The 24,727-nt window shown below is 29.7% G+C and overlaps 1 protein-coding gene across 1 annotated transcript in view; it reads right to left on the bottom strand.

The window, feature by feature from the left end:
• The window catches only part of LOC129913085 (ras-like protein family member 10B), an 88,280-nt gene that overhangs the window by 6,480 nt on the left and 57,073 nt on the right, over positions 1-24,727 (bottom strand). The window contains 1 exon segment of the mRNA XM_055991533.1: positions 7,475-7,597. Within this exon segment, the coding sequence (XP_055847508.1) occupies positions 7,475-7,597 (123 nt within the window).

The raw sequence follows: 24,727 nt of genomic DNA, 5'->3' as shown, positions 1-24,727 counted from the left end.
ATGCTCTAGTACAACACTTTCGTTTGCAATTCATTCTACAGAAAGCCCTTTTTTATACGCGCCATTTCCTTCATCTCTATTCAATCTATATATCTGAGTACTTCTCTCCAAACTTTTGTTTGCGCTTTGGGTCCTTGGGGATAAAAAGAAAGATAAAAAAAAGAACTTTTCAAAAAGGATTTTGTGACAAAGAGTTATTCTGGAACATGATGCGCTTACTCATCATCGCATCGCCTACGGTATAGACACACTCTCTTTTCTCTCGTTTTTTTTTTTTTATTCTTTTGCTGCTATATACACTTCCGGTTCCGAGATGAGTGCTAGCAATAATAGCCCATCACGTCCTTGAAGAAGGAGCTCATTTCAAACAATGTCCAAGCTAGAGAGAGGGTGGTGATAACAATAAACCCTATTTGAAAAGTTGGAGAGGAATTTTTGTAGGATGTGGACGTTTTCAAAGAGTTATGTCCGAATAATTGAGTTAAGCTATTAAACAAGGGTGTGTGCGGACTGTGGACTGCGGACTGTGGACTGCGGACTGAAACAGCAAAGTGGGACTAAAGCGATTTTTTTTTTCTATTCATTCATTTTATATAGTAGGAAGAAGCTTTGAAAGGTATAAGAGTGTTGAAAAAATAATGTAAAACACTGTTGAATAATCTGTTAAAAAAAGAATGTCGAAACAATTAGACTTAAATTGAATTACCTTTTATAGAAACTTTTATTTCCATTTTGATGTTTAACGCTTTTAACTTTTCTCATTGGGAATAAAAAGAAGGAGATTTCAATGGTTTGATGCCTTCTTTTCTTTTTTTTTAAGATTAATCCAATTTTTGAATTTAAGATTATGAAGAAATTTCAAACTTTGTCTGCTTCTTTACCAAAATAACGCATTATTTTTTTATTTTGTATGTTAATAAATTATTAAATGTTTAAAATTTTGCATTTTTCAGACTCTCTTTCTTGTATCAAGTTTTTAACTAAAATAGGAGTTTGTTCATAGAATTATGATATATGTAGAACAAATCAAGCCCCAGAAACAAGGACAATGCACTAAATGTGCATGAACTAATGAAAACAAATTGATGGCGGGTGTAGAAAATACTATTCCTAAAAGGTTAACAAATTTGACAGGTGGACAAAATTGTTTCCATTTTTGTCCACCTGCCAAATTTGTTACACTGGTCTGCAAGAAAATCCTCCTTTTAATGAAACTATACTTTTTTAAAAGATTTTTGTGTGCTGATTCTGAATCCAAAGTTTTTAGGATATTCCCGTTAGAAAATCTCGAAGCAATATTTTTTAGTAATGTTAACTTTTTCAACTAAACTATTCACGGTTTATAAAAGAACTTATTTTTTCGTTCAGTTTAAATCTGCTCAAATTCTCTTTTTCTTATTCGAGATATCTAAATTTAAGTAAGTTAAGTATGTTTGGCATAATATCTTACCATAAAAAAACTTATCATTAAAAATTCATATTTTTTTCTCCCAAGAACAAAAGTATAATTTTGTAATAGATTTTAGTATGCTGATTTTGAATCCGAATTCAAAAAATTTCCATCAGCTCCTGTTTTGGAGATATTTTAACCAAAAACTTGATTTTGTGATTCTCTAACGCGTATATCTCAAAATCCTGACAAGCTAGATTCTTTTTGACTTCGGATTCGAACTCAGCACATCAAAAACCATAAGAAAAGTATACTTTTGTTCCTAGGAGATTTAAGATTTAGAAAGCAGTGTATCGAATAGTTTATCACAGATAAGATATTTCTAAATAGAAAAATATTATATAAAATTAAAAAACACGTATAAATTTTAATGTATTTTATAATAGTTTTCTTTACATATTTGACTTTTTATATATAAAGGGCGTTGAGATTTTACATTTTCCTAAATTAAGGTGTTTTTGTTCATGTGGGATTTACTAAAAGCTGCAGGATTTCAATATTCTTGCTGTTTGAGCTCAATACGAATATTAGTTTTATTTTTGTACTAGGTCAACCGGATCTAAAAGGGCTATTCTCTACAAACTACTCATATTTTTCAAAAATCATTTAAAAAAAAAAAATGGTACGTGCTTGAATTTTTCTGAAACCAGATTTAGATGAAGGAGAAAAAAAAGATACATTTTGCAGACCAATGTTATTTGTCGAACTTAAATGCCCGACATCGTCAGGACTCAACTGAGAAACGTGATTATTGTTCCATCAGAGATGACCGGATTCTTTTCTGGGGTTAACAATGGCAAAGATTTCAAACAGGTTGAAATCAAACCAAAAATGATTGGTCACTTCAATGTAAAATTCTCTTTCACCTCCAAACCTTTTAAACACTGTTGGCCAGGTATTGTTAGTAAGTGAATGCTTTTCTCTGTATCCTCTCAAGCTTATTAAAAAAGCTCTGTCTTAATATTATCAGCTTCAAAACAACTTTAGCTGGATTCGAGACTCGCGATCTCATTGGAGTTTTGTATTTTCTCAACTAGTTGAAATGGTCTCTACAAGAAGTGGTCTCTTCATGGAACAATAAATGGTTAAAAAAATCTGTTAATTTTTTTTGATATACACTCCTGAATTTTCGTCTTATTTAAATGTATGTACAGTGACGAGCAAAAGTGGTCAAATGTTTTGCCTTTTTTGAAAAAGTTGTTTAAAACTTAGTGTTCTTTACATAAATTAAATCGTTTTTATTTTATTATTTTTCTATATTATGCCACCATTAATTTTCCTGATTAAAATTTTAAAAAATGCTTCATTGTCCAAAAAATGGAGAGTATCATATTGGTATTTGGACTTGACCAATTCTGCTCGTTTTGGAAAAAGACTTTTGTTTCAATATATTGAGTGTACTAGAATTAATTTTTACCACTTTTAACCACTTTTAACAATGCCTCGAGATAGGATCTATCAATCTGTGAAGAAATAATTTTAAAATTCGGTCGTATTTCAGTTTAATGGAAAGCTCAAAGCTCATCGCTTTTAGACTTGTGTTTTTTTACTGCGCCTACAATTTCTTCAAAAATTTCAACAGATTTTCAGCCAAAATGGGTCAGGGCCTTATGCTGACTACGCAACTGTCTTAAATTTCTGATTTCCGAAGCAATATTTGACAATTTTAAAGGTTTTGGTGTTGTCTTCATCTAGTTGAAAAATTATATCAGACAACACGGAGTCTTCTGACTACGCAGCATAAGGCCCTGACCCATTTTGGCTGAAAATCTGTTGAAATTTTTGAAGAAATTGTAAGCGCAGTAAAAAAACACAAGTCTAAAAGCGATGAGCTTTGAGCTTTCCATTAAGCTGAAATACGACCGAATTTTAAAATTATTTCTTCACAGATTGATAGATCCTATCTCGAGGCATTGTTAAAAGTGGTTAAAAGTGGTAAAAATTAATTCTAGTACACTCAATATATTGAAACAAAAGCCTTTTTCCAAAACGAGCAGAATTGGTCAAGTCCAAATACCAATATGATACTCTCCATTTTTGGACAATGAAGCACTTTTTAAAATTTTAATCAGGAAAACAAATGCTGGCATAATATAGAAAAATAATAAAATAAAAACGATTTAGGTAATTCATGTAAAGAACACTAAGTTTAAACAACTTTCTCAAAAAAGGCAAAACATTTGACCACTTTTGCTCGTCACTGTATATTATTACACATGGACTTGATTTGCTTGAGCGCATAGCGCATTCGGAGTCCAATCAGACTTTCGTTGTATTGGTTCTGCGAATTGTATAAAATATAGAAAAAAACATTTTCTATGACAGAAAAGTAAAGAAATTATTTAAATAAATACATATTTGCATTTTTGTTAACTCAGTTAACAATAATAATCCAACATTATCTGAAGAAGAAAAAAAATTGTAAAACAGAAGAGTATGATTTACATAATTTTCAAACTACTTCCTTTTTAAACGCTTATCCCAATGGCCCTCTCAAAATAAGTTAAAGATGTTAAATTAAAAGGAAACCCAAGAATAACATTCTATAGGAAGTTTCATGCCCCTTGAATTAAATGAGATTCAACCCAATTAAAAAGGATTTAATTTGATTTAGATTCTGTTTTCTTCCTGATTTTCGAGGAGACACATTGTCTTGAATAACAAGTAAACTTTGAGTGTTCGTGTTTGTGAATGAAAAATAACATCAAGAAAATGTCTGATGTTTTGTCTTGAATAAATCATATTTGCTTAAAATAGTAATGTTAAATTGAATGTATCAAATGTTAATGTTGATATCGTACACTTAAATTAAATCAAAATACGAAGTATGTAACAGAGATTGATTGAAATTTGATGCTGGTGAATTGTTGGATAAGGTTAAATGTTATTGAATGGTTTTGATTGCAATTTACGTATAGAAATGTTTCAAAAAGTTTGAAAATCTATACTAAAAGTCTTTGCAATCACTTATCACATACGTTGAAATTCAATAATTATTTTCACCTTCGTCATCCGAGTTTTCCTTCGGTAAATAAAAACTTTGATAACTTTAAAAAGCTGTTAAAATGAATCTCGGCAAAAAAAATTCAGAACTTCATTTTCTTCAAACTAAAATTAAATTTATTCTGCAATTTGATCAAAAAAGGGTTTTAAATCCTTTGGTACTCGTTAAAACAGTTCCAAAAAAAAAGAAAACTATAAAGTTTACAGAAATGCTTTTTGGTTATTATTAATAACACTGGCCAACAATTTTCAACTTTTTAAAATTTTCTAGAAAGATTTACATCAAATTGTGTGGATTTAGGTTCAGTAAGCCCAAAAATCTTATTAGTTTTTTTTCAAGCTGCTCTAGTTTGCAGTTTTTCTTATTAAGAAGCGTTTATTAAATTTTTTCAGAAGGATTTATATCAGAGATTGGAAATAAATCTCAACCTTTTGAAAGGTTCCTTAATAACACTTATTTGTTGACATTTTCAATAAAGGTCATTAAAAAACCTTTATTTAAAAAAAAAAAAATTTCGGTCAAGGTCTGAGAAAAACCTTTATTTTGTATTTTTTTATGTTTCGGTCAAACAGTGAGATTTATCGCTGTGGGAAAAAAATAAATCTCATCTGCAAATTTATCAAATAGAACATCCGTTTCCTGAAATATTCGAAATTGCATTGGTTGTGCTTGTCGTCCCAGTGACTCAAATCACAGTGGTAAGGACGTTTTCATCTTTACATTTTATTTTAAACAAAAAGAGATACCTATAATCTTTGGTGAAAAACTTTGAGAGTTTATTATAAGTTTAATCTAATAGATTGATAGATAGATAATATTTTTTATTTTTTCATCATAAAATTTTACAATTTTTATACTTAAGAATAAGGACATGGCAATACTGCCGTCTGCCTGAGTTTAATCTAATACATAAACAAAGAAAAAACATTCTTTTCATATGTATTTTTCCAAAATAAAGACATTTTTGACATATTCGACATTTCCCTTTGACATAACCATTTTTGATTTATTTTTAGTGAAAACGGTTAAAGGTTGACCTTTTCCATTTATTTTTTTTTTTTTTTTTTTTGTAAAAATCTCAACAATTGAGAGTTATTTAAAAAAAATAAAAAATAAATCTCAACCGCTAACCTTTATTTTTGATTTTTAAAAATAAATCTCAAACCTCAACCGAAACCTATTTAAGGTAATGTGGTAACTCTCAGAGAGAAACCAAAATAAAAATAAAGGTTGACTGTTATTTCTGGTCTCTAAATTAAATAAAACTAAATGCTCAGTAAGTCTAAAAGTCACGTTCGTTTCTTTCAGGAGCTCTATTTTTTTTTTAATATTTTCTTTTTCACATTTTGGGGGTTATTTCATACTATTTTTAAAGTTAAAAATTTGTTTTACTACACTGGTTTACAGCCAAAATGGACACTCAATCCCACTATTTTTTTCTTACGTACTTTTACCTCAGAAACTCGGAAATCACTTAAAAAAAAAAATACGATGGATACGTTTTCGAGATATGATTTTTCAAAGTTTTTTTTTCTCGAATACTTAGTATTCGAGCTATATCTTGAGTAATAAACAACTAATCTGAACAGAAAAACAGAAAAAAAGTGCTCTTAATTAGCATTGAAGAGTATTCCGCCTATATACTTCTTTAAATCGAATATTTTCAAAACATTTTGAATGTTTTTTGTTAAACCCACAAAAAAGATGGTTTTATTTTAATGAATTCAAATCTCAATTAATAGATTATTTGATATAATAAGGATAATATTTGCATTTAAAGTAAAGATCAAACTTATTAAATACAAAAATTATGTTATCAGAAACTTTTTTGAGCAAATGGACTTATAATGTTTTGAACATAAACGATTCATTTAGGTATTATATATTTTTTGTTAGATAAACTTAAGAATGGATAGACTATTTTCTTCAACTTTTTTCCTCTTAGACTCATACTTTACTTAAATAAATTTTTCAGAGTTTTTATTAGTATTAAACATTTAGAATACAAAATTAAAAAGGTTCACTATGGTGTATGTGTAACATTTTTTTATTAGTAAAACAGTATATATTGACTAATAGAAACTTTTCTGTGACCGACTTGTGATCATTAACAATAAGGTTGACTTCTTCAATTTTTGGTTACATCTTGCTGATCAATTAAGGTCAACATTCCGGCCAATGCGTGCATTTTATTTTTCTTTATTTTGCTAACAAAATGTAGGTCACCGTGAACAGTGGACATGGACACCCATAACTTCAAAGTGAAAAATTATTATTCGTTATTATCAAAAATAATCTAAAAAAACATTTTTTCTTTAAACATCATTTTTAGAAGAATTCATTTTTGAAAAAAAAACAAAACTTCAAATTGTTTTAAACTATTCAAAAATGAAGTTAATGAAAACTTTAATTTAAATTAAGAAAATTCTTCTTGAAATCAATTGTAAACAAAATTACGCTAAAATCGCACTAATCGTTTCATAGAAATTGAAAAGTTTGAAAAAAACCCTGCATTCACTTTTGGAGTTCTTGGTTTCCTGTAACTTTGACATTGAAAATAGTTTTTACTTATTTTTCGACTTAAAAGATAGTAATATGTCAAGTTATTAGTTTACAAGAAAGTACTTAAAAGCCGGTTTTCACTTCACCCTAAATGAGATAAATTCGGTCTGTTCGAATTGCAAATTAAATAAACGATTTGATATTCGAACTGATATAATTTACGAAACTATCTCATTTGGGCTCTAGTGAAAACAGGCTATAAGCCTGTCTGGACTTAAACCTACAGTTTTGGAAATTACAGTATAACATTTTAAGACTAGCGCGTCGATATTAATGGAAAGAAGATCTTCACAATAGAGAAGAAATAATAGATTTTGTGTGGAAGCATAGAAATCATTAAAACAATCGTAGCAGTGCGGTGAACCCTTGAATATTTTGGGAAAAGAAGGAAATTTCTAACCCTACTACTACAAAAAGTCAATCAATGTTGTATTGATTTTTTTAGAAATATAACTCACCTGGGGTGGAACATCGAGTACCATCAGCTCCCGTATGCAGGTTTCGCACACAAGACAGTTTTTGTATACACGACGTCTTGTTGTGGTTGCGTGACTTTTTGGAAAGTCATGATTAAAAAATTGCTGAAAATAATAAAAAAAAAATTAAATTTTTAAGTAAAATTATTATAAAATGAGGGTTATTTTTCATACTTTGACTTATGCACCTCACTAATAAAAATTTTTAATATGTATTAAAATTCAATGAAAATTTAAAGCAAGCTTTAAAAAGTTGTATTGAAAGTTAAACATTCCATGGAAAATAATTGATTCGAACCAAAATTTCCAACATTAAGGTCAGTCACAATATCCATTAGCTATACCATTAACTACAACGGCAGTGTCGATATAATCGATATTATAATGGGTCTTATTCTGTAAACGCTATAAAAATTTCTACCTTTACTCAGAATCGTCATTATCTACCTAACAAAGCCCTCCCAATTTATCCGATTTTGACCAATTAATATAATTTTGTATTCATTGAAATATGATTCTCAAATTAAGAAGCTCATCAATAAGCCATATCGTTTTAACAAAGAATATACAAAAGCCACCCTTAATCATTTGCATGGTTTTTCGTTCTCCGCGCTCCTCTCATCTATACAAATTCGATATCCTGGATTTTACAACTTGCTGCTAGCACGTTTATTTGAGAAAATATTTTAGGTCATATCTTTTGAGCATAATCTATTCGCGAATAATAAATTAGCACAAATTGTCCTGAAACAAGTGATTTCTTGTGCCAAACAACACGATGAATTAACCCAACAAAACCAAACCATCGCATCGCCATCAGCCCAAGTAGCAGCAATGCCGGACGCGTTGAAGGATATTGAAATAGATCAGACAGTATTTAATGCTCATTAATCATCTTGTACCCGGGAGAAGCGGTGGTAATTTAGGTAAAGATAATGGAATGGGTTTCAAAGCTGAAAAACTGACTGTTATACAGCTGGGTGATGAATAATGATTTTCTCCGAACTGGACACATGCTACAGGATATAGATTTACGTTATGGATATTATAATGGGGTGATTCGGTGGGGAACTGGCTCGATTGATAAACCTTAAAGAAAACAAAAATTCATTGAGCTTTTACGTGATTCTATGAATAATGATGTTTAAGAAGTTTGTCAAATATTTATCTTGAAAAGGATATTATTTTACTTGACTTATCAAAAAAAAGTAGTTTCCTTCTTATATACCTAGAAGTGCATTATTCACTCAATCTAAATATTGAAGGGGAATTGTTGGTCTCGTTGTAAAAATGAAATGTACGACTGGGTCGAACATACTTCCTCTTGTAAGTAACAAAACGACCAAAATTTGCAGTTTGGTTTATTGTTTCCCAGTATTGAATAAATTCTTTTTTTTTATCAATACTTTTATTATCCTAATGTTTTTGAGAAAAAATAAAAACTCGTCAGTTTTGTTAACATCAATTAGGTGGACCACCAAATTTATTCGAAATTGTAAGAGCTATTTTTGCAAAACAATGCGTAGTAGCTCAAAAACTTTATATGGAAGATGTCCGTTATAAATAAAATGCACGGCTGACATGCACGTACTTGTTCTTATGGTAAAAGTAGATCTTTTTAGTCCGGTCAATTTAGACATCCGAGGTTACATTAATTCCCAGCAAGCTGAAATTTGGTAGGATTGTTGGAAACACCATCATAAATTAAATCTAAAAAGTCCTCGATCCGAGACCTTGAAAAAAATTTACTTGGGGTCAAAGGTCACAAAAACTGGTTTTTCACGAATTTCTGCAAAACGGTAAGTCTTATCAAAAAATTTTCAATGCAAGAATTGTAGACCAAATTATTATACAGGGTGTCCCAAAAGTAATGGATCAAACGAAATATGCTGGTAGGGGAACTTAAGGGCTCTCAGAATTTGGTAACTTGTTCATCCCAAATCCTTACGGTTTTCGATTTAATGCAATTCTTGTGAAATTTCGAGATATCCCTACTTTGCAACAATATTTTGCTTCCTGCACCCATTATTGATTTTTGTTTTTTAAAAATCTTTTACAAAAACATTGCCAAATAATAAGGAACAATTAAATAATCAAAATATTTTTTATTCCATACGCCATTTCGCTGCAAATTGACTAACAGTTTCAAGTTTTATAAAAAATCAATTTCTTACTTTTATTTGAGAGCAACACTGCAAAAAAAAAATTGTACGGTGTCAGATTGGTTTATTATTTTAAAAAGTTGTCCTGTTATTCTAGTTTTCAAAAATGTATAAAAGTTTCCAAAGTTGCAGTTAGATCGCAAAATATTACAATTTGAATTCAACAAAACAGGGTTTTTCAGAACAAAAACAACCAAAAATAAACACATTTTCTCGAACTGTTATTTGTTTATTTTTCTTTGAACAAAAAGCCTCTATTTTTGTTTGTATTTTTGCTCTGAAAAACCCTGTTTTGTTGAATTCAAATTGTAATATTTTGCGATCTAACTGCAACTTTGGAAACTTTTATACATTTTTGAAAACTAGAATAACAGGACAACTTTTTAAAATAATAAACCAATCTCACACCGTACAATTTTTTTTTTGCAGTGTTGCTCTCAAATAAAAGTAAGAAATTGATTTTTTATAAAACTTGAAACTGTTAGTCAATTTGCAGCGAAATGGCGTATGGAATAAAAAATATTTTGATTATTTAATTGTTCCTTATTATTTGGCAATGTTTTTGTAAAAGATTTTTAAAAAACAAAAATCAATAATGGGTGCAGGAAGCAAAATATTGTTGTAAAGTAGGGATATCTCGAAATTTCACAAGAATATCATTAAATCGAAAACCGTAAGGATTTGGGATGAACAAGTTACCAAATTCTGAGAGCCCTTAAGTTCCCCTACCAGCATATTTCGTTTGATCCATTACTTTTGGGACACCCTGTATATAAAAAGTGTCATGACACTGTTTTTCCTAATACCCACCGTTTCTTAGGTATAACGATTCAAAAAGTTGAAGTTGAGTTGTAATCGTCATAATCAGGCCTATTCTGAAAAAAGAACTCCCAACTGAAAAGTTCTTGAAATTTCATTATTTTTTTAGCTTGAATTTCGTTCTTCGATGGTTAAGAATATGGAGAAGCAAAAAAAAAAATTAAAATTTTCACCATTTTTCCGATTGGGGCCCTTCTCCGGAAACCATTTCTCTGGGAATTTTTGTTTAGAATAGGTCTGAATATATACAGGGTGTCCGATAGAGAATGGACAACCATAAAACGGCTGATAGCTACTCTTATGACTGTTCCAAAAACAGAAAGAAAAAAGTTCTATCGTAACCAGTGCATAAAATATTGACTTTTTTTCGTTGAGTGTATTTTAAATTTTATCATCTTATGTTTTCGTTCACTGCAACCACGAATGAATGAATTTGTTTTATTTCTTTTTTTATAATTTTCTACACCAATTGGATGAGTACATAAACACTTTAAAAATTTCGTAGCTATTGCGCATTTTCCTTAAAAAAAATTTTGAAATCTGTTTTTTGATGCAAAATGTAAAAAAAGTATTTTATGTAAAATTTTAAACACCTGTGGTATAAAATAAATCTATAGAAACCATGTGGCCAACTTTCTTAAAAATATTCTCGTCTAAGGGGAATATTTTTAAGAAAGTTTAAAAAAGGTTTTTGTGACCTTTGACCCCAAGTAAATTTTTTTCCAGGTCTCGGATCGAGGACTTTTTAGATTTAATTTATGATGGTGTTTCTAACAATTATACCAAATTTCAGCATGCTGGGCATTAATGTAACCTCACCCCTTTATTTTAGTCTAATTTGAATGGACTATTTCTTAAAGTTTTTATTGAAAAATAAATCAAGGAAAATTATATTTCATTATATTAAAGCATTTTTGGTAATGTAAAAAAATACATATGCATGTACAAATGATGAAACACCGTTTTTAATGACTTTGATCACAAAACGATATGCCATCTGATTTCTTGTATGAGAAGGAATTTTTAGAAAAAAATTTTTGAAAATCGTTAAAAATAATTTTTTGATTATTAAAATTTTAAAGAAATAACTGAATAACACTTAAAAACGAAAACCAAACAAAATATTTCACTAAGCCTGTTTTCCAAAAATTGATTTAAAAAAAAAAAAATGAAATATTTTTTTAAAAATACAAAAATGTGTTTTTTCAGTAGTTCTTTTAACTATTTACAACTAAGAAGTTATCTCAATAAGAGTTGTACTTTTTATCAGGGCTAACATTTTAGCATTAAGTCCAAATCAATTTTAAGTTCTGAGAATGTTTGAGCATGATATCAAGTTGACAAAGTAAATGTTTTTCAAGGTATATCAATTTTGTTCCATCTGATCTACTAAATTCACGTATATTGACGTTTAAAATAACTTATCATGGATCCCTTTAAGAAAGTACGAAGAAATGTTATTCATCCATAAATTTAATTTGCTTATGGACCTGCTGATATAAAAACAAAGTATACGAGTAGGTACATGAACATAAAAACACATTTATTTTAAATAAATGAATAGTCGTGTGGTTATTGACATTTTTATGGAATATGCGGGTTTCTCTCTGAATGTCGATATAAAATAAATTTGCATTGTTTCCTTGTCGTTTAGCAATGTCAACAATAAATTCGAGCAATTTTATTCTCCTTTTTCTTTTCCGCTGAATGAAAATTATGCTAATGAGATAGCAGGAATATTAACATTGCTCTCTGAAACCATCCCACAATCGATTTTCCACAAATTGTTTTTTCAATATAAATAAATAATAAATCAAAAGAGATTTTTGTATGGTGGAGATAATAATTATTGGGCACGTAAAGTCTATTTAAACAGAATTATTGTTTTTTTTTTTTTTAATTTCAGTGGATTAACATACAGCCCTATAAGTGATACAGTGATGCCTATCTTCATCATCTTTTGTTTTTCTTCCATATATTAAATTATTGGAATTCATTCGATCGTTAAGTGGAACACATATTTTTCAGGTAGCTGTTTTGATGATTGTGAGTTGAACTTGTGTTTTTTTACGTTTATGTACATATACACTAGTGGAAAAAAGAGGTACACTAATTTTTTTATATATATAATAATTTATGTTTTTTTATATGTATTCAAAATTGCAAAAGAATTTAAACAAAATTTGGTATGCAATTAAAAATGTTAATCGACACAGTAAAACAAAGTTTCAATAAAAATCATTTTCAGAAAGTTGAATTCTCAAAAAAACATTTTTGATTTTTTTTTTTTTTAATCCGAAAATGATTTAAAAAAAATTCTTAATTTTAAGTCACTTAAATTTTTTTGTACAAGAGTTTTCACTGAAATCAGTCGTGTCGTTTACAAAGAAGTAAGATCTTAAGAAAACGATTTTATGATGAGTACCTACCGTAAAAAAAGGTGCAAAATGAAAACAGTTTTTTTTTTTTTTCAAAATCTATACCTATTAACTGTTAGTATTTCCCGTGTTGACGCGTGTCATCTTTCCCAACTCAATCAACCTTAAAAAATTCAATTCCTCTTTCAAAAGAGCTCCTTTCTTCACAAGCAGATCCTGGATGAATTATTTTAACTTAAAAAAGCCATTATCAAAACCTTTTAAAAGTCCTCATCAAAAACTAACTGGAGAGTCACTTGGGATTGGTTTCCGTTAATCCATCTAGGTACCCTATTATTTTTTTGTCATATCTCATTATTTCCAGAAAATAAAAAAAAAGAATAAATTGTAGATATATAGAGTGTTCTTCAGTTTCACAAAAGCAAAAAACTATATACACAGAGTCATCTCTATTCAATGTCTTCTAAAATTTCCAATACAATTCCCAATAAAGATCCAGAATTTATGGAAATTCAATGTTTTGGTGTTTGAACAAAAAAATTGTTTTTTTTTCGAATAACAATATGGACTTCGATTTGCTTTATTATATCCAATCCCTCAAAGGCAACAAGCCAACAAAAAAATAACAATTCATTTCAAGCTGAATTATTTATAGGCATCTATAAAACTGCGCGTGGCTGTGCCGAGATGATGACAGTAACTTAAATCATAGTCCTTATTTTGCCGATAGTAAATCTTTTACGTTTTTACTCCAGATTAATAAAGATAAAATATAGTCCTTTTTCTAACAATAGATTTGATAGATTGGAATAAAAATGCCTGTGTTGTGTTTGTTTGAGATAATACACTGAGAAAAAGAAAATTCTCAGTCTAAGAAATCTACCATTGAATAGCCACTACTTTCCCGAATCGGTTTAAATAGTATTTTTCTGCGAAGCCAAAAAACAATAAAAATCGATAGCATCTACCTTATTTACTTAAAGAGCAGAAGATATTTATATTTAAATTACTCATTTATTGAGGCATTGAACCAGAGCACACGATACACGAAGTAGCTTAGCTATTTGAAGAAGATCAATAGATACACGCATTAAAAGTTGATTAAGTTTAAATTTTAGTTTTTTTCTTATCTCTTATTTTTTTGAAAATTCTAATTCATTTTTACTTGCGATATAGGTACCACAGGGCAAGTTTAGGTTTCGTTAAAAAAAATTGACCTCGAGTTAACAATCAGACATGACATTACGATGATTGTGAATATCAAAAAGTGCACCCCGTAATTCTGTCTGTTCTGTGTGTCTGTATATACCTAGAGCGACAGCCGAAAATTTGTAAATTGATTGTCTTTAAACTTCGAAGTCACTAGTTCTGGGTGATTCCCTAGAGGAAAAATTTAAACTTTTTCAAAACTTACAATGTATTTTGCTTATAAAGGAAATAGAAAAGTGATTTCTTTTTTTAAAAACGACTCTAACGATTTTAATTAAAATTTTTGTCTGTAATGTTTCAAATAAGACCCAACTTTTTAAATAAAAAAAATATTTTTTTTTAACCGTTATTAAGGGGTACCTGCCATGGAACTCTTTTTTTTTTTGTCTCTGAATATCTCGTACAAGACTTACTTAAAAAAAAACACATTTTTGGACTTTGGAAATATTTCAATTTTTTACTTGCGATATAGGTACTATATATCAAGTTATGCATTCGTACAAAAAAAAAAAGTTGAGATAACATTTTTCCATGACATTACGATGGTAGACAATGCCAAAAAAGTGGGTCCCGGAAGTCCGTCTGTCTGTCTGTCTGTCTGTCAGTCTGTCAGTCTGTCTGTCTGTATAAGGAGCTACAGCCTAAACGGATGGACCGATTGATGTCAAACCTGGTATGCAGCGTTATTTGGCGACTCTCCAGAGGGGTTTTTGGAATTAATTTTTTTGGACCAAAAATAACGGTACTTGTCATATACCGATTTTAGTAAAATTGAAATATCTCGAAAACGGCTCTAACGATTTTGTTTAAAAAATTCAAGTGTTAGTTTAAAGTTAAGGTCTATCTTCTAATGAAAAAATTTTTTTTTGAAAATCATTATTAACGGTACCTGCCATAGAACCGTTTCAAATCCGATTATCTCCAAAACTAATTATTCGATTTCAACGAAACTTTTTGTGAAGAAGCATTTATATAATTTAAATGTAAGCCAAAAATAATAATTTTGAAAAAAATAATTTTTGGATTTTTAAAAAAATTTTGAAAATTTTTTTTTGAAAAATCAAATTTTCGAAAACGGGACACTTAATTTTTTTGAAATTTTGTTTTTAGATGTTGATTAGTGATTTCTACAAAATGGCATACCAATTTTATTTTTAAACTTTTTTTCCAAAAAATTATTTATAAAAAATTAGTTTTTTAAAAAACGGCTCTAACGATTTTGAAATTTTTTTTTCTAAAAATGCATGTTAATATATCAATCAAAACTGCATACTTGTTTTGGAGGGCAATTTAATTTCAGATTTTATTTTATTTTTTTTTTTAAACGAATTTTATTTTTTTTTTTTTTTTATAAAAAGTCTTAAAAATTTAAGCAACTTTAACTCTAAGAGCAAGTTCGTGCGACCCCAGTCGTGCATTTTATTTTTTTTGAGAATCAATTTTTTTATAATATTCCCTAAATTTTTTCATAGAAACTTTAAGTTAAGAGCTACTATTATCATAAGAGGAAGTAGGAAAATGCGACCCTGTCATGCATTTTATTTATTTTTTGTATAAATTAACCTATCGCCCATGATTCTATTAATCAAGCCATTCCACTTTGATACATACTATTTTTAAAATTATAAACAATGAAATTTCTGTATAGTAAATATAAAATCGAAATATATCTATTATTGAAAAGGAAAAGGCTGAAACTCATAAACGGCAATCAAATTTTATGATATATTTTGAACGTTGACACATTTTGCCTGGATTTTATTGTGTTTTTGTTTATGTATGTTTGTCCTTTTTATGAAAAAAAAAAGTTTGTTTTTATAATTTAGGTCGTAAACTTTTACAACATCGTTTATTTCGTCAGTGTTATGTGAACCGCCTGCGAGGAAATACAATTTAAAAGCACAGACTATAAAAGGACGAAAATGACCACTTTTTGTTAGATTAATGCTATGAAATGTTATTTTTTTGTTGTTGGACGGTGTAAATATCTTACTAATGATGCGATGATATGGAAATGTTTTTTTTTTCTTTTTTTTCTTCTTCATTTAAAACGGTGGTTAAAAACTTTAATCATTTTGATTTTATTAGAGACGAAAGAAAAAAAAAAAACTTGGAAGATAATAACCTTTATTTAATAATAGTCTATGAAACCATGGTGTAATCATTATTACACGGTGTACACCTGGATGAAATAATTTGATATACCTAAAAAAAAACCTAACTGTAGGGTGCATTTCATGAATTCAAAGTTAGAACCCTAATTAGTTTTAATAGGATTTACCTCCGAAACATCCTTGAGTAAGGAGAAGTATGTATACATTTTTTTGTGGCAAATTTTTAATAACCATGAACTTGGTGAAGCAACCATTGCCAATCAAAACGCAATTATTTTTTTTTATAATATACTGATAGTTTGTTGCTAATTGGTTACATGAAAATTAAGGATTAACGCTCATGGTAAAATTTTTGAAAATCCTTATTATACCTTGTTGATTTTGGACAAAGTCGGAGAAAAAACAGGATATTAACAGAATATTGATAAGTTCCTTATTCCATTTATCTACATACGACTGGTTCTGCTCTGAGTCAGAAAGTCTGTCAATTGAATATAAAGTTCAAAATGAATATCAGACGAGATGTTGTTCAAAATAGGAGGAATAGCTCTTTCAAGAAGGTAAAAGAGTCGGAAAATCGAGAAGATCATGGCAAAGAACGGTCGAGAAAAAGTCAGCTTTACTCAGGAAAGACTTTAGGGAACTGAAGAACATTTCCGGAAAACGTAGACGATGCCGTTCACTGTAATTGAGGCCACATTTTCCCTTGAGACTCAATAGTTCTGAGGTAGTAAGTATAATAATCATTTTTATCAAAAAACAAAACCGTGGATCAAAACTGGGTTTTATGGTTTTTCTATGGCCAGAACTGAACGAAATTGAAATGATGATAACGTGGTTTGATAGTCAAATGATACAATTGATAGAGGACACCAATGCCCATATGTTTTAACATCAACCTTTATCTACTCTTAGTCTCACCTCTAGATTCTAAACGTATGGTTGAGTAGAACCCCAGTGGCAAGAAGTTGTGGCAGAAAAAGCGAGAAGACCCTTTGAGTTATTAAAGGACTTGGCCCTCCAGATTATGGCTGCTTGTCTTCGGAAAAATTGCCTAGTCAGGAGTAGGAGGCAGTTTTTTTAACGAATGGATTTACTGATGATGAATCCTGCAAACGGATCAAGGACAATAAATTTCGGAAATGCTCATGAAGTACCAGAAGTACCAATAATTGTTTCTTTAAACGAAAAATAACAGAGGAGCCTTGGTTTCTTAGGAGCAAAAGAGGCAACACGAAAAAGCAGACATAGAGACAAGATTAGATAAAAACTCTGCTGTAATTTTTACATTAAGTGAGTAAGAAACCAACTACGCTCAATTGCGGATTGCGGAGAAAGACTTGTTTTGGTCTAGATTAGTGCAAGTGTTTAAAAAAGTGCTTTGAGAAGTTAAATTTAGCGGATGTAGTAAGCTGTTAAATAGGACCCTGGTTGGAAGTATGCACAAACTCATCTGGCAAATGTGGTCGGAAAAAAGCATTCTGGCTGAACCCAAAGGGTTGGCGCACGCAAGTGGAAACGAACCTCAACCAACTCGGGCGTGTATAATTGGAAGCAGCTGGCTGACGTACAGCTTCACAATGTTTTGTAGCACTGCCTTACGGTATGATTGCGTAGTTTACATAAAGTATCATTCTGAATGCTTCCTGCAGCTTACTATCTTTAGGTTTGACTTAACCTAAGTCCTGCTTCAAGACCTTACTGACGATCTTGATTCTTGGACAGGTGTTTGTTTTTTAACTCAAATTGTCCTAAATAAAACCCTATAAATCATTGAATCATTACTTTAAAAAAACCATCCCTTATACAAACATACAAATAAAAAAAATATAAAAGTAAAAGCAATATACTTTAAAAGTAATAAACCCAAAAACATTTGTTACAAAAAAAATGGTTTATCCTGATTGACATAGCCTCTCTCAGTCTCTCTGTGAACGAACATATCAACAAAAAAGCCATTAACATGCGTTTCACTGCAAACGTGTATAGAAGCTCTCCATTAGAATCGACTGACTGCCAGACAAATAAAAATCAATTTGTTTGATAAATTAACGTCAATTGGATTTTTATGGCTGTGCGAGCTGTTATCCGACTCAAAGGCCAAACGACATGCATATATCATCGCTCAGCGAGATTTTCATAAGCATCACTCGCCTCATCTCTCGCCTGTTTTTGTGTCAGACCAAAAGTTCAGAAAAATATTATTACATCCTTGTTTGCAAGAGGGATTCATGTCAGATGCTTTTTTTTAATATTCGCGATTAAGGAAAGTATGAGCGCATTATAAGGGATTTTTAGGGGATAAGAAGAAAAATTGAAATTGCGCTATTTTCATCAAACATAATAGTTGCGATGATAGAGATAGAGATGACAAAGGAATTCCCTTTGAATCATTTATGTCAGGAAGATCGTTTGCTTTTTTTTGAATTTTCATTTTCAATGATTCTTTTATGGCCTTAAAAATAACCTTCGCATAAAAGCAAAGATGTTCGACTTAGTTGTGAACTTTATCATAACTTGATGCAGATATATATACACTTAAACTTTGAGCTGATAGAATACCATAACTTTGGCTTTTAAGAGGGTGAGTCAAGAGGGATGTGCGGCCAATAAATAAATCTGATTAATTTTTTTTGTTGTGTCGAATTGTACGTAGTTTGATTTATTAGCCAAACTTACACAAAAAGCAAGTACCTTCCTAACAAAGGACAGAGCTTGAATTGCAAGAATTTCTCAATGTGATTTCCCTCGTCTTTTTTCTATTTGCTACTCTTGGTGAGTCTGAGTCAATTTTAGAGATTGAAAAATATGCGACGAAGGATGACTGTGAAGTCAGAAAAAGAAAGAAGGAGTAGTACTTCCCCATAAGAAGATTATACGAGAGTGTATACTTTAAGCAAATGTGACGTCGTCGTGGTCGTGGGCGTGGTACAGAGGATAAGTAAATGATACAAAGGCATCGTTCAATTGTACATTTGGATATATACTTTTGGCAAAGAAAATCTTGCGTTTGGTCATAAAAAAGTTCTTTCCGTTTCAATTTACATATATTTTGCTTTTATTTTTTTGTAAAAGAAGAAATAGAAGACCTTCACTGTGGGATTATTCACCGAACCGGAAAAAGAAGTATAAAAAGATTATTTTCGTTCGAAATTTATATAATTTCCGTAAGGCCACAGTGAAATGGATTCTTGTTTTGTTAGTATGAGTTGTAGGAATGGGGGTGTGATAGAGATTCAAAGATGAAAAACATCAATGGACTTTGGTTAAGCTTGGTATATGGAAGTACCTTCATACTTTGGTTTAAATATACTTAAGGTAGATATATATTTGTGAGTTTTCTAAAGCCTTATAGAAATAAAACTGCATTGATTAGTAGAGTTTTTGGCGTTTTAAAAGAAGAAAGTTACTTGAAAATCTTACCTCTTGTTAAGTTTAACACCAACAAGAAATAAGAACTTTACCTTACCAAATGCTTAAAGGGAATTATTATAGGTATACGTATTTAAGTGCATATTTATGAGCTCATCTATCAGATAATAACGTTCATTTATGATTTCTTAAGAAGTTGGTACTTATTAATAGGGTTATTATCTTTCGTATTATAATGAAATGAAGAAGACAAAGAAGCAGGTACCTACCATAGCTTTCTATATAATTTTGCATTTTTTTTTTTAGTTTCCATCATTAGAAAATTTCAAAAAATCCAGATTTGCTTGTAAAAAACGCACAAATATCTACATATAAACATAGTTGAAAAGAAAAACTTGAAATTTAAACATTTTGTTGTATTTTGATTTCTCAGCTTACCGTGGTCAACTCATTCCGAAAAATACTACAAATTAACTTATTATAAGGAAACCATAAATATTTAATGTTTTACATCTAGTATCTACATAGTAATCTGTTGACAAAGTCATGATTTTGAAAGATTTATTGATACAAAAGTTTTGGTTTCGGGTGTGACATGAAAATGTCACTAAAATTATTAAAAATTCCTAGGGCGAAATTAAATTTTGATTACAGAAAGCAAAACCTAAAAGAATAGAAATAAATCTACCACTATTCTATTTGAAAACGAAAATAAAAAATCATAAAACCGTTTCGGAATCAAGTAACAATTTGGCTTGCATAAGGTCCATTTGTTTCGATTCGGCAAGTTTTAGTTTATGTGAAATTAGTTTAAGACTTGTTTACGAAAGTCCAACATTTTTGCAAAAAAGAAGGTCTCCTTAACACTTCCTAGTTCAGTTAAATAAGGCCTTTTTAAGACATATTTGAACCGTTCTAAGGAAGCTTTGTATTTGCAAAAAAAAAAAAAACAGAAGACCTCGTTAAGAACGGGTACTCTGTTACCCGGTTCATAGCCATTTTACTCGGGCACCAGGGTACTCGGGTGATTTACTATGCGGGTACAATCTACCCGGGTAACCGAGTACCCGGGTAGCATAATCATTAGGCTTAAATAGAATCCCGTGGTGTAGTTGTTAGGGTAATGCTATGGATCGTTACGTCAGAGGATTTTTTTTTATTTTTCAAACGTACCAACCAAATCAAAAAGCATTCTATAAAAAAATCGTTCATTAATTTGTCGACCAAAAAACCTGCTAATAGGCTGTGCTAATAGGCTAATTTTTTTGTTTCTATCTTTGTTTGGATATTCTATAACTTATGTCAAAAATCTAAAAAAATCTCATGTCCGCAAGTTCTAATTTTCCAGGTTAAACTAAGTTAGGTGCAGATTTAAAAAAAATAATAAGAAAACTTAAGATTCTTATATGTATACCAACATAACCCATATCATTTCAAGGTATTTTTAACGCTGATTCCAACAAAACATACAAACAAATCAATATGACCATCCCTGAAAAGTAATGTACCTTATTCATGTTGATCTGACACAAATATCTAAGGAGTAGTTTTTCAATTTTTTCAAATCTGCACCTTATCTTCAAACCAAGAAAATTAGGACTTGCGGACATGAGATTTTTTAGATTTTTGAGGGTAGTTAAAGAATATCTAAACAAAGATTAAAATGAAAATATATAAATATATATTTTTTGTAATGGATTGTTTTGATTTTTAATAATGATGGATTCTTAAATCTTCATGCAAAATTTGGTTCATCTACCATAACTTTTAAGGGTTTTTCGGCAGTAAGTTTGCAACTGTTATAATAATATGAGTTGACAGATGAAAAACAGGTATAACTTTTTCCAGAGACGTCAGATTGTCTTGATTTTAATTTTTTTGGAATCAGCATTAAAAAATACCTTGAAATCATGTATCATATGTGTATATAATACCATAGCCTATTTTTGCTAATTTTGAAAATCTCCATTTCGCGATTTGTCCTTGAAATCGCGACAAGCGGACATGAGATTTTTCTAGACTTTTGAGATATGTTATAGAATGGCAAAAGGAAGATATTGAGCAAAAAAAATTTCTACTAACATTCATTCCGAGGTTAAACCCTTTTTTCTCCTTATTTTACTGTATTAATAAGATACCTTGAAGAATTTTATCACTAAACAAAGTTTAATAGGTACAGTTTTGGATTTCAGAAAAATATTTTATAACCATTCTTCAAAGTTTTTCGAATCAGATAGAAGAAATTTTTTATCCATTGGAATGATGGGTCGTGAGATTCAACCAACTGACAAAGAAACCAAAACTTTATCCTAACATTATAGCACAGATATGGTTAGGTATAGATATTTATAAAAAATCATAAAAGACCTATTTTTTTTACGTGAAAAATAATTTTAAGCTACAATAAATTTAAAATACAAATTTTAATTGAGTTTTTATTGAAGATATGGAGAACATACCTACGACCGAAATCCTTGAAAAAAAAAACTGAAAATTATCGAAGTATTTATTCAAGTTGATTTAAAAATTCATTCATCCACACTAACAATTTCATTAGATAACATAATTTATATATCTTCTGAACTCAATTCTTAAATATAAAATTAATTATCTATGTACGAAGTTTTAATCCCTAACTCCCACCCACCAAGAGATATAAACTCATTTTCACTTAGGAAGGTCTTGAGCAAATTTTCCACATAAGAAAACACACACAAAATGATGACAATCTACCTACTTGCCAGTGTCAGCCATTTCGCGCCGCGTCGGCAAATGAAAATTCTTTCTTCTTTGTTAAAACAAACTTCACCCTACAACGTTGTTGATGTTGTTGTTGTTTTTGTTTTCTTTTTGTTTTTCTTTTAGGTATGACTGATTTACATATCTTTTACGTTTTCACTTAGAGTTTGCTCTACCACAAAAAAACAACAAGAACTTATGTCTTGTACTGTACATTTTGGAATTTTGGAATTTACGTAAGCAAACACACTAACTTTATGAATACTGCTCAGAGGGAGAATTTAATGGAATAAAAACAGTGCTAAAACATATTTACAAAACGATATGGGCAATGTTTTAATACAAAAATATAACCAGTATACCTGTGTATCAATTTATTACTCATTTAGGAGGGTTAATTTCAAAATCTGATGAAATAAAATGGACGACTGTAATTTTATGGTAAAAGCTGCTTAAAATAGTAAATATTTTTAAAAATTCATTTCAGAATATTTTTAATTTAATTTTATAAGAAATTTACTCATAACTTGAAAATAATATAAATTTTGAATTAAGAATGCAATAATGTCTCCTTAAACAGATTTGACCTCCAAAAGAAGTATGAAAAAAAATATCTTGTATAACAAGAACTTTTTGAATTTTATTTTTTTTTTGAAAATCGTGAGGGATGTTTATAAAAAATTAGTTTTTATATATAAAAAATTTCAAAAAAACGATTTCGTATGTCAACAAAAAGAAAAAATATTAACCGACAAAAATAAAAAGAAAGTTTCCAAAACTCCACTCGTACGTTTTCAAAAAATTATTTTTGACTTTAAAGTTACTAAAATGTTTTTGAACAATAAATTTTCGTCAGAATCGGCCCTCAAGACTCAACAAAATTCAAGAAAATAGATTGCTACGTTAACGAGATAAACTGAATAACAAGTGTCTATATTTCCTCTGGCTGAGATAAATCTACATTTTCGCCATCACTTCCTACCGGGAGAGACAAAACAGCGTCTGTCGTGTTAGGTAGTAAACTATTAAATATAAATATTTTAAGTCATAGATTAATTCTATTGAAATGGTCATCTATTAAGGTACAAATAATTGGGTCACTGTGGTGTATGCGTAACTTTTTTTTCTATAAAAATATAAAACCACTTAAACATTTAAAATACAATTTCTATCTCTAACCACTTAATGGAATCAATTAATTTTTAATTTTAATTTTCTGTTTTTTTCCTACATGATGTAAAAATCATATTTATGTGCTGTACACTTGTAAGCATTATTTTAATTAGTTGTTGTGTTTATAAGCTTATACTATACCTTCAATAAAATTTTAGTGAAATCAATGCTTTTGATTCTATTGGTTAGAAACAGAAATTCAAATTTGGATAGTAAAAGGAATAAGTCGGTACTTGGAAAACAATTTTTTAAATTCATAGCTGTACATGTTCTAAATGATGTTTGAAAAAAAAACAATAGATTCTAGAAAGCTTGTTAGTGCAGTCAAAAACGGGTCCAACATCGGAATGCATGCTTTGCTTATAGAAACATTTTTTGCTCAAAATCCTCGTTTTGGCAAAAGACGTCATAAATTATCGTAATTAAGGCATTATTGGAATCAACTTTAAAAATGCATTGTGATCGTGATCACGTACCATCAAAAGTCTAGAAAAATCTCATATCCACAAGTTGCGACTTTCAAGATCAAACCCCGAGATGAAGATTTACAAAATTAACAAAACTAGACTGTGGTATTATATACATACTCATACCATAATCTATTCTTGTTAATTTTGTAAATCTTCATCTGTCGCGGTTTGAACTTGAAAATCGCGATTTCCGGAAATGAGATTTTTCTAGACTTTTTATCTGATTTCGATTAAGAATTTGAAACGTAATTATACAGTCGACCCATTCCATGCCGTAAAATTAATGTTCTTTTGTGTTTCCTTTTTTGATGCATTCTATTGTGCAACACAAAAAAAAGGCGAACCCCACATGCGGAGCCGTAGTGTGAAGCAGTAGAGTGGGAGAGTTGTGACCCCATCCGAGATCATGACTATCGTCGATAATGGAGAAGAAGAAGAATTGTGCAACACACTAAGGGTCATTTTTTTTCACTCGAAGTTAAACATAACTTGAGGAATTTTATCTTCAAGTTGACGTTTTCAACTCTTGATAATTTTATATTTTTTTTTTTTCACAATTTAACAAATGAAACACAAATTAGAATACAAATATGCTATCGATATGACAGATTCAAATTTTAATTTAAATAAATGACAGTTTTTGTTCCATATTTCATAAATATCTCAGGGATATTTTTCAAACTTGAAGTCGGCCAATTTTAGATCTTCAACTGAAGAGTTGAGAAAATAACACTGGTCTGCAAGGAAATCCTCCTTTAAATAAAACTATACTTTTCTAAAGGATTTTTGTATGCTGATT

Source organism: Episyrphus balteatus, chromosome 3 (genome assembly GCF_945859705.1).
Source record: "Episyrphus balteatus chromosome 3, idEpiBalt1.1, whole genome shotgun sequence".
Classification (NCBI taxonomy): Eukaryota; Metazoa; Arthropoda; class Insecta; order Diptera; family Syrphidae; genus Episyrphus; species Episyrphus balteatus.
The sequence above is the reverse complement of the archived record's forward strand: the minus strand, read 5'-3'. Positions and strand labels throughout refer to the sequence as shown.